Below are 15,898 nucleotides of genomic sequence, written 5' to 3'. Positions count from 1 at the left end.
TTCCCAATTTCAATTGCAATTGTTTTTGCTTTAAAAAATGTTTGTCCTTTAAAAATTTATACTTCATTTATCCATTCAAAATCTGTGCCACTCTTCCCAAACATGTCCTAATCGCTCAAACAAATTATCTCATTACAATATGTATACTCGCAAAGAAGCTGATAAGTAAGTAAGGCTTGATTAGCGTTAGGAGAACGGGTCAAATTTTACTGGTGGTTGGTTTCCTTGTTTTATCTACTACTAACCACGGAAAAAATGGTCTCAAGGCATGTCCATGAATTGCTTAAAAAAACAAACATGAATGCTAAAGTCACCCACCGGTCACATGATAAGACCTCTGGAAGGAGTGTCATCGAAAAACTGCAAAATTGTACAATAAATGGCGGCACAAAATAATAAAAAGCCAGCAACACTTCAACCGCGGGCCAAAAATTTTAACAAAACAAATTCAGCTCCACCACTTTCAACAACATCCGAACTACTTAAACCTCCTCGGAATTTAAATTCAACTTCGCTCCCTCGACAGCCTCCTCATTCTCTGATTTGCAAAATTTGGATGCACAAAAGCTCCGTAAAACGAAACCACTGTGGCAAATACAGATCAGCCAAAACACGAACAACTCAAGAGAATGACGGAATTGTGGTACTTATTCAACTCAATTATTACTGTCTGAACCCACCACTACCCAAGAACTGGTATTCGGCACAGTGTCACCCATTGATCCTAGAACCCACCGATACAGAAAACATTCATTCGAAGACGAGTAATTTGATTAGAAGTAGGAAAGAGATGTCAACCTGGGATTCTAAAAACTAATGTTAAATCTAAGTCAAAAATTTTCAAACTCATTAACACAATCGCACCTTGTCCAACCTCAATGTTAATTGATGAGATGTAATTCCCAATTTCAATTGCAATTGTTTTTCCTTTAAAAATGCTTGTCCTTTAAAAAATGATACTTCATTTATCCATTCAAAATCTGTGCCACTCTTCTCAAACATGTCTTAATCGCTCAAACAAATTATCTCACTACAATATGTATACTCGCAAAGAAGCTGATAAGTAAGTAAGGCTTGGTTCCACGTAGTTCAGCAGGAGTTTGTTCTTGAATTTGATGCCAAACCGTTAAATAGAGACAAGCGTGAACAAGGATCACAAAGGTTTGACAAAAAATGTTTAATTGAATGAGAAAGCTGACAATATAATTTTTTACCATTTGTCGGTCACGTTAATACTGGATAACAAATTAAACTCCAATAAAAACTGACGAAATGTTTTTCTGTTTATGAGAATAAATATTTGTTCCGACCCCCACTTTAGTGGGGAGGGAGGAACTATATACTCAACTGGGTTTTTTTTGTTCAGTCAATTTTGGGCGATCCAAATATTCATCGTAGAGAATTGTGAGTGGTATCATTAAAAAGCCCGTCCAGCGTAGAATACGGAATTAGAAAGATTTTTTCGATTTTCGTTTTTTACAGGGAGTTATCAAGGTTTAAAGTTTTGTGAACATTCGACTGTTTTTGTTCCTATTTTCAATTTTTGCTAAAATTTGGCCCAATTTCGCTAATATAATTCAAAATAACTAAAATTTTTAACGGCAAAGTGTTGTTGGTACCGTTAGAGATAGAAGAGCGTTGTTGAATTGTTTGATCGAAGTTTTTTTTGGCTAAAATTTTTGATAAAATTTTCAAAATTCAAACATTTTCATCAAAAACGGCACAAAATAAGCTTTTTTTTGGGTCCACTTTGTTAAAGTTTGCCGTTTGTAGCGACCTAGAAACCTTAACACAGACCCCCTAATCTCAGATAGAGCACTAGTTGCAACTAGGCGCCGTATGAAAGTCTCCTGGAATTAAAACTTTGCCCTTTTTTGCAGATTTAACTCGATAATTATACAAAATGCATCATTGTTTTTATTTAATATTTGAAGAATTCCACTCAACGATTGGTCTAATTCGCAAAAACTTGGAACACTTGGTCGGTTTTCTAGGCGCGCAACAAAATCAGGGAGAGGTTTGATATTAACATGGATTCTTAGAATCAGAGACTTTTTGGTTTTTATTTTGAAGCTGCCTTTTTCAAAATATTTCTCTATTGTTTCTTCAATGTCAATTGCTGTGAACATTTTTAATTCACGGCTCCGTTAATGACAGCTCCAATTTACGTAAATTTGAGACCGAATGTAGATACATTTTGTTTTCAGGGAACCAAAAGGTTTTTTTTGGCTTTGACGAAGAGTTTTAGTAAAATTTAACTGAATTCTTGTCGTTTGCCTTCAATTGTTATTCTTTTCGCAGTCTGATTTTCAAGTTTAATCACTCAAAGATCTTAGTTTCTTCCTCAAGAGGTGCAAGTGAACCTTTTATATTCATTCAGTTGTTACCTAATGTCTCTTATGTTTTTGATTGTGTTTGTTTTATGGAAATTTCTGTGATTTCTTGAACTTATCAATATTTTAAATTGTTTTAAACCACATTTTCCTTATTCTCAGTAAGTACAAGTCAACATTTTCTCCTTGTAGAATACCAATTATTTTTGTGGCCGATCGTTTGAACAGAAGGTTTTCTTGCTTTTGGTACTACGAGTTTTCATACAAATTTTCTGATTTTTTTGCATAATTGCCATTTTTGCAGTTTTTTGTTTCTTTTGTAAATTGTCACATTATTTGACAATCTAACTGAAAAAAAATTATAACATTTGAAACTGAACCTATATTTTGTTTTTATAACATATGGTTTGAAGGGCTGCGACACCGTTCTCTTGCAGAAATTGGTAGAGTTTTTCGTTTTTGCCCTTTATTTGTTGTTAATTTTTGTTGTCATTTGCCAAATATTGTGTAATTAAAGTTCTCAGTGGCCAACTATAGATAAACAAATGAACTTAATAGCTGATATCGGCAAATAGCGTATGGTTGTTTTGACTTCCGAATTAAATTTCTAAAAAAAATAATAGTATTCTTTAACTTATCCCTTTTTTTCTGGTTTGCGTTTTTTCTTATTCTACTATGTTGTATCATTTTCGTAAATTAGCCTCATTATTTAGAGCTCTTTTAAATGTTTTGTTCAATCAAACAATAATTTTCTGTTATTTAAACGCTTTAATTGATGTCTTCAGGGCTTAGACAATTTGTTTCAGAAGAATTTTGTGAAGTTTAGATGCTTTTCAGTTTTTGTGGTTTTTTGTTGTCATTTTGTGATAGTCGTTTTACAAAAAGACGTTATGATGATCAAAGGAGACGCAAATGAAGATGTTATATTCTCGCGGTCATTATCTTAAAATTTAATGGCTTCAAAACTGTGGTTTCGTAAAGTTGTTTGTGAAACTTATTAGTTCAGCTTGTTATGTTATTTTTTAGTCTTATGATTTAGTCTCTTTAAAAACAGTCGCAATCAGTTTTACGAGTAGTTTCAAGGCAAACTCTCTACTCTTTTAGTCGAACTCTTTTGTTGGCTATGTGTTTTGAAAATATTTGTTTTCAATAAAAAAAGAGATAGATATACAATTCACATTATTTATCTATTGAAATACAATTTGCTCTTCATAACGGTACTATTTTCCTCAAATGGTCTTTCTTCTTGGAGCAATCAATTTCCATGAAACCAAATTTTGTGATTTTTGCATATTTGCCCCTTTTTTGTAGGTTTTGTTTTCTTTTCACAGTATCACAAAAATTTACAAATGTTGTCACCAGCAAAAAATGCAAACGAAGATTTTTATTGTTTTTAGTGATCAGCTTAATATTTAATTGATTGGGGAGACATTGTTTTCGTGCATAATTTTATGTGCAAATTTTTCGTTTTTGCCTGTGTTTGTCGTTCTTTTTGTAGTCGAATGACATATCCTGGATAATGAAAGGCCTCAGTCGCTCTCTATTGAGGTATAAAAGACTCTCTCAATGATTTCTTTTGATGCCTTTTGTTTCTAAATAGTTCGAATTTAATTCTTTTGTTTAAAAAAACAAGGTTTTAATAAACGCATTGAGGAAAAATCCCTTATTTTGTTCCAAAAATGTACCGGTTAATCTTCTTAGTATAAATTTTATGTGATGCCATTTTTATTTGGTTATTAGTGGTTTTCAAAAATTGGACAAGGAATTTTGGTCGTAATTAATATTTGTAACTAATTGATTTTTATTGTCATCTTTTCTGGTAGTCATATTATGGTAGCCACAGGTCTCATAGGCCCTCTAGAGTAAATTATTTTATTCTTTTAGTTGTTTATTGAACGTTATGTTGATACGTTAATTTTTTTTATCTCATTTAGTAGACAATTGAGTGAAAAATGTAGATGTGCGGGGTCGGAACTTAATGTGCGAACGCACATTACCGAGCATCCTTGTCCTGTCTCAACTCAAATATTAGTGGGCTACGAATTGTTTTGAGTAAAATGCAAGCCATTTGGAATCAGAAAATTATCCCAATTACAAGTTAGATTACAAACGTTTTCTTCAGATACTTGTTACCACAAATATGAAATTCTTCTTAAAACGGTATCATCAATGAAAGATGAACTCCTGTCAGAATTTATAGCATTTGTTGAATGTGTCTGTTTTTACAGAAAAAAACAAGCATCATCCGTTGACTGCTTGTAAATACATTGGAACAAATTTCTTTGTCAATGAGTTTTGCAAGTAACAATCAGTAGATCGAAGGGAAAAATTCATGTTGTTTCGCCATAGGCGGTCCAAAATGCAGCGATCTTTGATATTTGTTGCAGTTTGTAAGATAGAAGTTATATATTTGAACCTTAAAAAACATTGAAAAGTTACTCCCAACAAAGGAAACAACTGTACAAGTATCCTCGGTTGGATAATAATTATCTACAATTTTTTCGACAATAATCCCAATTTGGCAAATGCGTTACGACATTTAAAGACAAGGTAAAAGGAATTGATTCAACTGTTTTTGAACCATTTGAATTTCATTAGCATCTGAACTTTTTGCACCTTGAGTGTAAGTCGAATACATTTCCACAAAATAACTTGCAGAAAACAAATGCTTCTTCTGCGGTCAATGAATTTGATGAACGGCAGACAAATTATTTAGCGGATTTAGCCTTCGAGGTAAACGAGACCTGTTAGAGGACGGAATATTGGACATAAGTATTAATGAACATTGAAAAAAATAACGTTTAGGAAACTTAAATTTAGCTTTGCCTTTGATAAACAATAATTTTTGGTTTAAACGATCTACGCGAAAAATACAAATTCACTTATGCGAAAAATACAAAATATCATGCAACAAATATGAACTTATGTAACTTGCAATTTGTCCAGCGTTCTCAACTTATTCAACGAATTGAACTAATACAGCGCTATCACTCAAGTTGCTCATAATTTAACAGCTATGTTTGGAGAAAGCTTTCTTCAAAATTATTTCACATTTTTAATAAAAATAAAATTTAGCGTTTTTTTTTCGAACATATAAAATTTGAAATAAAATAAAAGAGTAAAGTTATGCGAAAAAAATCAAAAGCACAAGTGCTAAGAGAGCTGCTCCGCCACTTGATGCCCTCCACGCCTTACCTGTTTATCTTGTTTTTGAGGACGAAAACTTTAAAGGGTCAGACGAGAGAGAGAGGACTTGATTAATGGCTTAATACTCGACTAAGAGAAACAAAAATGCCATAGAATACTTCACATGAACTAATCCAGCGCTATCACTCAAGTTGCTAATAATTTAACAGTTATGTTTGGAGAAAACTTTCTTCAAAAATTATTTCACATTTTTAATGAATAAAAATTAGCGTTTTTTTCGAACATATTTAATTTGAACTAAAATTAAAGAGTAAAGTTATGCGAAAAGAATCAACAGCAAAAGTACTAAGATAGCTGCTCCGCCACTTAATGCCCTCCACGCTTTACCTGTTTATCTTGTTTTTGATTTTGTAAAACAAGAACAGAGCAAATAAAAAGAACAAACATTACACAAAAAAATTGTCATAAAAAAGTAAAGCGAATTTAAAAATGAACGACTAAAAAATGCTGACGGCGGCTATTAATAAATCTTAAAAAACATGACAGCTAACGTCAGGCGAATAACTTTCAAACAGCCGTCGAGTGGTTGGCTTCGATAGTAACCAGCTGGGGCTTAGGGATGCAAAAATTAGGTGGGGTGGGGTGAGCGGAATGGGGGTGGGTAGTCAAGCGGAAGGGTTGAGAGGGATCGACAAGAGGGGGTCCAATTCACCAGGTGGAGGAAGGTAGTACGATTTCATCGGTCAATAAAACTTCGCGGCAGAGTACTTAGTTTGAAATATTGAACTTTGACATAAAAGTCTTTTGTAAAGGTCTAATGTAAAAGACTTAAAAGTCTCGGAAGAAGTTGAAGTCTAATGTTTTTGACCTACACTTAGTGTCCTAATTTAGACACTAAGTGTATGTCAAATTTAGACACTAAGTGTAGGTCTAAATGACAATTAAATTAATCCGATATAAATAACAGGCTGCTTCGCTATCGGAGACGATTGGTTTACTTCAACTGTATATATTTAAGAACAAATCTTTTTGTTCATTTTCTCCAAAATTGTACTACTAACTTGAAATTCAACTTTTTGTACTCTAAATAACTTTTGGTTCTCTAAATACGTGGGAACAAAATCTTAGTCCCATCGGTCCTCGTGCGCAGCAAAAAAGCCCTCAGACGAGTAAGCTTTTGTTCTAACATAATCTTAATGCCCTCCGGGCGTTACCTGATTATCCCTTTTTGAGGACAAAAAGTCAAATGGGAAGGACGAAAAACCGGACAGGCGAATAATTGCACAATACTACAGGGATAAAATTGCTACAGTTTGAGAGCAATTAATAAACAATAAATAGACGCAGTTGTTTGTAGGAAACTATCGAAACGGTAAACATAGTCGAACCAAAACGCAATGCTACCTACCGCAACCATTGATTATAATTGACTATGAAGAATTTGAAAACTTTTTTCATTAGATGTTACAGAATTTTCGTCATTGTTAAGATACGGTTTAATTAGGTACTTTTAGCTGAGCGACTCCTCAATGATAAGACAAATAACGCGACAAGCACTTGGTAGCTGCCCTAAGATTTGAAATCATACCAGAAACAAATTGTGTAACAGGACTCTTGTCTCTACCATTACATGGCCAACGTCCGAAAAGGAAAATTTCAATAAATTTTGCGTTTCGTGGAAACGCAAACATTTTGAGCATGTATATAGCCCAAAGCTTATCGTCCGAATTTTTTCAGTGATAACTTGAGACCAAACTCAAAGATCGAAGACCATTGTGAATAGTGCTGTAGGTATTTGAAAAACCGCCAATTATTTTCTTGATCGACAATTAGTATCGAGAGGGAAATTTCTGAAAATAACAAACAAGGAGGCTCGGTCATCTGCATAGGCACAATGTTCCAACACCGCTCATTCATATTCTTGACTAAATTGGCTACCAAATGATGAAGAGAATGAAAACTTTCAAAAAGATACAAGATACATATCGTTCAAAAAACCATTAATGGAAAACAATAATGCCACGCTAGAGATCCGATGAACCTTGTTGTTAACAGGACTACTAGCAAAGACAATAAAAAAAATCAAATGCCAAACATTAATAACGAAAGAAATCGACGTCTATTAAAAAAATAACCAAAGCAAACTCGCATCAGATAAAACCTAAACAAGAGAAATTAACCTACACTTCAACAGCAAAGATATGGGACCTGTCCTCAATCCCAATGGGTAACAGGTCGACAAAAACGATCAAAACGATTTATTTTTAAAAACGTTTCCATTTTTGAAAAACAATAAACTTAAAAGTGATCTTTAAAATTAGATATTAACTGAAATCACTAAAATGTTCATTTATTTGTCCATAGGAAGCAATTGAGACCTGTCATTATCCAGTGTACTTCATACGACTACAAGAAGAAGGACAAGTACAGGCAAAACCAAAAATTTCAATTAAACTTTGAGCAAAAATGGCAGTAGAGCCGCTAGCCATAAACTTGTCACTAAGAGCATTAAAAAAGCTCAATATTTCAGAGCCAATGGGACCATTAACGTTACATTTTAATAAGAAGACAAAAGTTCTTCGAAATATAGGAATATATAAAATTCTCAAACATTTTATGACATCTCGTAGTAACAAAGCCGAGAAACAAATGCTTGAAAATAAAAGCGGAATAAAGACTAGATTATAGATCACTGCAAACGGTTTATGACCTGTCTTTACAAAAACTAGGCAAAAAATTGACAGAATATGAAATTGCGAAGCTCAAAAATCCGAAAATATTTTTGAAAAGTCATAACAGACATAAGATTTCAACAAAAAGAGATGAATTAACTTTCAACACCTCAAAAAACAAATTGGGCCTGATATCAATGGGACTAATTCACGAGACTACAAAAAAAACAAATACAGGCAGAAGCCAAAACTTCCCAAACAATTTTACGACACCGAAGTGTTCACGGCATTTTTAAGTTTAAAATGTTATCTGCAAGAACTGTAAATCATCAAATGTATCTCATCCGAACATCAAAGGACCTTCCCTATAAAAGGACTGCGTAGAAATGATAACAAACAAAAACCCAAAAATTAAACAGTTTAGAAATCTCGAAAAATTTTATGAAAATTAATGGGCAAACCATCAGTCAAAAAAATTATAACGAACAGAGAAAATAATGTCTGAATCAACAAGAGTAGTTGAGACTTCTTCTTAGTGAGATTGAGTAATATGGTGACAAAAGGAGGGCAGAAAGAAGACGGTTGAATTTTTTTAAAAAGAAAAGCCAATTTGAAAGTCATAAACACTTATAAATTGAAATCTTCAATTACGATCCATCATTGAGATCTATCATTATCGGGAATATATCGAACAACAACAAAAGGAAAGACCAATACCGGCATTTTTTATTGTTTTTAAAAACCACTTAAATGTGCTAAAGAACGGTGTCTCAGCCTAAAAGCATAAACTAATCAACAAAAACAAATAGCATTTTCCGATACGCCTTTTTTCATTACTATAAATTTTTTAGCTATGATTTCCTTCAATTGGACCTGTCAATATTGTGGTAATTCAAGTAGGCAAAAAATAAAACTATAAAATGTGCATTTATGCTCAAAAATTGAAAAAAAAAACAAGTATTATCAAAACCAAGAAACCATCAATTAAATACAAAACCGGTGCAGACATTAATATATAACTCACAGAAAATAGGTTCAGGCCTATTTTTACTGAGACTACGCCAGAACAAATCTGATAAAAGTCATTAGAGACATTTGATAACAACTGAAAGCAGTGTCTAGGTTCATTTATTTCTCATGAAAAGGCCGTTGGAATTTTGATTGGGGTGACTAAGTCATTGGACTACAAAAGGTATAACAATGAAAGCAAACAATTAAAATTCCAAAAAATTTTACGAAAACAATTGGTCAGCCATGAAAAACCAGGAGCTTAACTCTGAAAACGTAATATATGTTCCTTAGGCCTCATTTTTTAAAATAGTGTCTGTCAGTTATTGAGACGTGAAAATTTGAAATTCTTGTCAGAAATTTACATATAATCTATAAATGCGGAAATGTTTTTAAAAAGCCGGGCCCCATTAAATTCTGAAAACTATTTACCGTAAGGATCCATGGTGAGATCAAGATCAACCCTGATGTTGTTGCGCGTTCAAGAAAACTCAATTGCTCAAATGGTGGCGAAAATGTATTTAAAATAACTATGTATAGAGTTTTTTAAATTTGCAAAAACTGGCAGAATTATAATTCCAGAATACTTTTAAAGCCAGAGGGAGTACGACTAGCAATTTTTGAGCACACGAAGAGCACACAGCAAATATAAAGACATTGGGCTAAAAAACAAATTTGGTCCCTTTTTAGACAAGTTCTAGCCAAAAAAACTTGAATCAAACAAATCAGCAACCCTCCTCAATCTTTTACGATAAATTCAATAAAACTACCTTTAACAATTTTTAGTATTTTAGCAAAAATGACGGAAAATTTGGTCAAAAATACGGAAAATGTGAATAAAAACAACGGAATATCGTCTACTATTCAGAAGACTTCAAACCTCGATAACTCCCTGTAAAAAAACAAAAATCAAACTTTTAAATTCCATATTCTACGCTGGACGGACATTCTAATGATACCACTCACAACGTGCGAAAGGGGTAATTTTGAAGCAAACTTGAACTAAATTGGCTTAGTGTAACTAGTTTCCACACACACACACACACACACACACTAATACCGACATCACAATAACTCTTGTTTACACTACCTTTTATGAAGTACGAACTTATACATGTGGAGAATGTTTTTATGTCAAGTTTGGTCAGTTTAACAAATAAGTTTACCACTTCTAACGAAGGATGTCTAAACAAGCATCTATTTTTCCGTTACGTTTCTACGGAAGAATAGCTCTAGCTGCTGCTTCCAGCAACCCATGCACTTGTATGTAATGCTTCTTTAAAGTTCCTTTCGATTGAAAAGTTGACAAGCAGTGAAGACAGTTGAAAGATATCTTCTGTGGCAAGTGTTTCGATTCTATATGTCGCTTAACAGTTCCCGATTGTGAATATCTGTAATCGCAAAATGTACACATGTATTCCTTTTGGTTAGAATCAGAGAATGTTACAGTACGCATTAGAGACGAAGCATCTGGTTTCGGTGACAAAATAGTATTTTGACTCATTAGGGTTTGCGCTGAAAGTGAAATTCTGGATTTTTTCGGAAGTTGCGCTGGCGCAGCTTTCAGATTTCGTTTAGAAGTAATTTGCCATTGATTTCTCACCAATTTCCTTTCATGCGATGGCATTGTCTCTTCAAATATTTCATTACTAACGCAAATCTCCCCAATCTTTGATTCTTCATCAAAAACTGTCAAAAGCTTAATTTCCTCATCGAACAAGTTCATGTAACTCTCAATGAGATCTGCATTAATATTGACTTTAAGCAGTAAGGCGTTGTTGTTAGAATTGGCCATCATTTAACCTTAGAAAACTAGAAACCTATTATGTAAATAGCAATTTGTAACCATGAACTGAGAACATGAACTTAAACCTTGTTTCTCAAACCTTTTGTAGAAATAACCTTTCCATTGTGAAGAACTTTGTACAGTATATCCTTTCACCCTCTGACAAAGATTTATGCGAGATCAAATATAGCCCGTAATTTAAAGGCTATCAATCCTTGAAACCTCGTGTCACACTCAGAATTAAGGCCGGGCTAGAAAATGAAATTGGATAAACTTTTTTTAATTCTGACATTTAAGATGAAAGCATTAATTTTTGCAAATTGCTGATCTGTCAGTTTGAAGCATAAGGAAATTTACAAGCACTGTGGATATGGAATACTCACGACCATGACAGGCTAGAGGCCAGGTCAGGATATTATTTTGAGACGACTTTCAGTTCAGTTTGGGCGGAAAAAATAGAGTTCTTTTTTCCAAGCCCTGATCTGGGCGATTCTTTATCTATATTACTCAGAAGTGTAAGAGACATCATTTAGATTCCAGTTTGAAAATTGGCCAGTTTGAGTATTGCGGTTGGAATTCGATTTTGAACTTGAGTAGCTCTTTCAGAGGCAGACCTTCGGCATCCTCCTTTGGCCACTTCTGGTTGATAAGATTTAGCACAATTAGGTTGTTGGAACTGATTTTGAACATCAGTTCAGTATCATGCGGAACAATTGACGCGCCCTAAACAGTCATTCATAGAGTGGTTATTACCTAATACTCGGTAAGCGTAATTTGATAACTGTGGTTAACTCAACGTGATGTCTCAACGATTGGTGGCTCACTCAGACTTCGATTTTTTCTCTTCTAGTTTTCAAGGAGCACTAAAAGAATTTCACTGAGTATTGTGCAAACTATTGAAATACGCGAACGCATCAATTTAGTACACCTTTGCACAAATAACCAAGTTAAGACAAATTAAAATTTTTAAGATAAGCTAAATTTCAGACGAGTTACAACTGCTCTGAGTCCTATTCACCATACACTCGCTATGGTGAATGATAGGCTAAAAATTGATGATGTTAGTCACTTAAAAGGAACTGAAACACACTCTGATATCGGCCAGGAGAGTCTTAGCATCTGAGAAGCTCTCTGCAGCTTGTTGTAGCACCATGTGAGGTTGAGTAGCAGCCACGGCCGTATGACCCGTCACAGCGGCACAGAACATCTCATAGCTTGGAAAGAAATCAGCGTCCAGGGCAATGGGAGCTATCCTGCGCTCGAAACGGAGCTTTTCATTGTCGAAACACTTTTCCTCCACTACCTATAAAGTTGAAGTTATAGAAATAGCAACACATCATTCTGTTTAACTCATTGAGCGAAATAAGTATCTGAATGACGGGTCAAACAAATTAGTCGGTCAAACAAAACGCCGAATTTCTTCCCATAGAATTCATTTATATTAAAGAAAATTAATTTGAGCCGCTTACAGTCGGTAATTTATATCGCGCTAAGCTCAAGAATTCGAGGTTGAAAAAGTTCTGTACATTTAAGCAGAGAAAATAACAATTACATAAGATTTTCGGATCCTATTCATCTGTTGATTCTTATTTCAGTTTTCTTTTTAATCCGTCATAGGTCATTGAAGTCTTCTACTACTAATACTACAAAAACTTAGACAAACGAAGAGAACCCCAACCACTAAAATTGAAAAATGACCACCAAAAGTCGGACAAAGTGTTCATTCAAAAAGCGGTAGGGGTTCAACAATTTTTTTGTAAAATTGGAATTAAATTGTAAAGTTAAACTAGTTCGAAAAAAGAATTCGAGCAAAATATCGAAATTTTATCGGTCCTCGTAGCTTCGAACAACGTCAAAAAACTGGCAATATTATTTGAAATCCATTTTCAAACTTTCATCAGGAAGTGTCTTTTTTTTAAGCGAAATGGTAATCGTAATTAAAAAAAAAACTAGCTCTTCACACCCTGAAATTGTCTCCTCAGCGTTTTTGGTGAATCGCATACTTAGAGACTAGTAACAAAAACCGACAAATGTCAGAAGAATTGCTCTTGAACGACAGGCGAGGCAATTTATATCATGGTCATTAGTCTAATCAATTTTTCTTTATGTATGCAAAAAACTTTGGCCTCACCGGGATTCGAACCACTAACCTCTCGATCCATGTCCACCCGCAATAACCACTGCGCTACGAGTTATAAAATTTTGCTATGCTGCAACCGATTTTATATTAGCAACTTCGGAGCACTAGAGATCGCTCAAAAACGATGAACGAAAGCATGAAAAAGTCACTTGAGAAGTAAAAGAAAATTCTAGAAGAAAAGCGCAAAATTGTCAAGCAAAAAATTTGCATAAAAAAAGACACACACGTTTACAATAATTGCTATGAAATTCCTTCAAGAGCAATTAAACACTCTAAGATAACTGCTTGGCAACTTAAAGACCTGGGTCATTATCAGTGTCCCGTTTCTCGAGACCAAAATTTTGTTGGTCAGACAAAAAATCGGCAGGGCAGAAAATCCTTTTCAACAATTTCTCATAGAAAGAGCTAATTAATATAATTGCCCTTAATAAGGTTTGCTGTAAAACAAAAAAAACGGTTAATTACATTTAAATCATTACTATAGTATTTGTTATTACTGCAACATTCTTTTTCAAAACAGCGGAACATATATAACATAACAGACTAACGTCGGGCGAACTGCTCTCAAGCGAGCGGCTGGCTTCGTCAGTAGCCAGCCACGGTTTAGTGAAGCTAATTTAGCTTAATTGAGGGGGGCGTGAGGTGACGGGGGCACCGGGGCGCTGATAAGGGGCGTGGGGGTAGCAAATGGCAGGGGACGGTTTCTGGTTGTACGGGGCCCTTAAGGCCTGAACGATTTGAAGGGTGAGGATGAGGGTGAAGTGAGAGGGCGGCTGATGTGGGGGGTGTTGTGGGGGGATGGGGGTCAATCTTAAAGAACCGTCCTTCACACCATAAGTATCAAAAACAGGTTGTGAACCGCATACTTGGAGACTAGTGAGCTGAAAGGCTCTAAGAGCACCTTACTGCCCGCTACTTGTTTATCCCGCTTTTGAGGACAAAAAGTCAAAAGGGTGAGACGAAAAATCGGTCAAGCGAAAAATCACATAAGAAAGACCGACAGAACTAATATAATTGCTAAACGTCGTTTGAGAGCAATTAATAATGTCAATTTCTCACTTTTTCTTTATGCATCGTAGCTAAAAAAGAGAACATAATTTTGTAGACCTTAGAGCCTACTTTTGATTTTTATAGAAAAATACAAATCATCGCGTGGACAAGTGGAGTTCTTCAGAAAATTTGAACGAAGAGATTGAAAGGAAAAAAACAAAAGGTTTGGAGGGCGCGGGGGTAATTAAAAAGTTTGTTGTGACAAAACAGTTGATACATTACCTTTAAAATTAAAAAATATATCTTGTATCATACAAATTTGATGAAAAACAAAGCCCAATGTAAACTTTGTTAACGTTATAAATGAACAAACAAATAGACAACAAAAAGAAAACACTTCTTTTTTTACTTTTCACGGATTTTCTCTCTTACCTTAAGTTACTAACAAAGTTTCCAAATTCTCAAAGCGTTTTTTGATAAAACCAAAACAGAAAAATGCTATAACACTTGGAACTGGAAAAATTATTAGCAAAGTTTGCTACACGTTTTTTCTAAACTTTCTTTTCTCCATTTTTTCTTTGATATACTTAGCTATCAATTTTTTTGAAAAAATAGTACCCTTTTGTTGTTCTCACAGTTTTATTTGCCAGAATCTGAAAACAACAGAATAATTTTCATACTCCGGAGGTACACAAAAACTATAACAATTTTTCAAGAGAGCGCGGAAAAGACAAAACGAAACTGAAATGATTCAATGACCTTTTTGCAGGTTTTTTTGGCTAAAACTTTTCGTGAAGTACAATTTTGTTCTCTTTATTACCGCAAAACACTTTCCAGAAGTATGTCTTCCGTAATATAAAGGGCTCCACGTTAGTGCTGATTGAAGTGATCACACAGAATCTTTGTAACAAATTTAAAAAAAATTGAGAAAAAGAGAAAATTTGATGTCTTTCAACTCTGCTCCAAATTTCATAAATGACTTTCTCCAATTGATCCAAAAATGAGTGCAACGTGAAAAATTTTCATAATGACCGAGCTGTTCACGACTCTCAGCACGGAATTCAGGGTTTCGAACCCCACCCTTCTCGGAAGTTTTTGCGAAAAAGCCACCAAATTTCATAAAAATAGCCGAGAAAACTTCGTAGATCCTCAGCCTAAAGAATAAAAAAAAAGTTTCTTTTTTTTTCATTAAATGTTGTGATGTTATATTTTTATTAAGAATCTATATAACATTTGCTGCTTCTATTAGCTGCTCTCAGATAACCTTCAATTAGAATGGCACACTCTATTGACATTATTTCTTTCAATTAAAGTTAAGTAAAGTCATTCTGATAGTGGTAAAGTCATTTATAAGAATGAGGTAAGTCACGGTTGACCAAAAACTTGATCAAGCAAATGAACAAAACATTCACTCCACTGTGAAAAGTGACGTCACACACGGAGTTCAGTCCAAATTGAATGAATGAATCAACAAAAAGCAGATTTGAAACGATTGCCGTCATATGGTCGTAACAAATCCTTGACGATGAAAACAAAACAGAAGTAGTCCTTACACAATTCAAAGAATGTTTACTGACCAAAGAAAAAATAGTACCTAAAGTGAGCTATGAATGGATTGCGAAAAGCATTTCGAAAACGAACCAGATAAAAAAAGATCGAAACAAAACAGCAAAAATGAATGTCACAATGCCACATGTGAACAAAAAACAACTAGCAACAAAGCGAATTTTCAAACCTTCATTTTTTCACTCTAATTTAAAACTAGAGCGAAAAACTTTCAAGCCACAGAACGCATTGCTTTTTGGCTCCACTTCATGTTTCG

General features: G+C 34.2%; 1 protein-coding gene across 1 annotated transcript in view; it reads right to left on the bottom strand.

Moving 5' to 3' along the window:
• Positions 1–11,210: 11,210 nt before the first annotated feature.
• The window catches only part of LOC142339742 (N-alpha-acetyltransferase 35, NatC auxiliary subunit-like), a 28,047-nt gene continuing 23,359 nt past the window's right edge, over positions 11,211–15,898 (bottom strand). The window contains exons 7-8 of the mRNA XM_075389997.1: positions 12,037–12,249; positions 11,211–11,669 (exon numbers count right to left, since the gene is read on the bottom strand). Of these exons, the coding sequence (XP_075246112.1) occupies positions 11,472–11,669; positions 12,037–12,249 (411 nt within the window). The 3' untranslated portion in view covers positions 11,211–11,471. The remainder of the gene's footprint in view (positions 11,670–12,036; positions 12,250–15,898) is intronic.

This window comes from Convolutriloba macropyga, chromosome 1, assembly GCF_964194025.1.
Source record: "Convolutriloba macropyga chromosome 1, txConMacr16.3, whole genome shotgun sequence".
NCBI classification, from domain to species: Eukaryota; Metazoa; Xenacoelomorpha; order Acoela; family Convolutidae; genus Convolutriloba; species Convolutriloba macropyga.
Note: the sequence above shows the minus strand (reverse complement) of the source record. Positions and strands in the feature narration are given on the sequence as shown.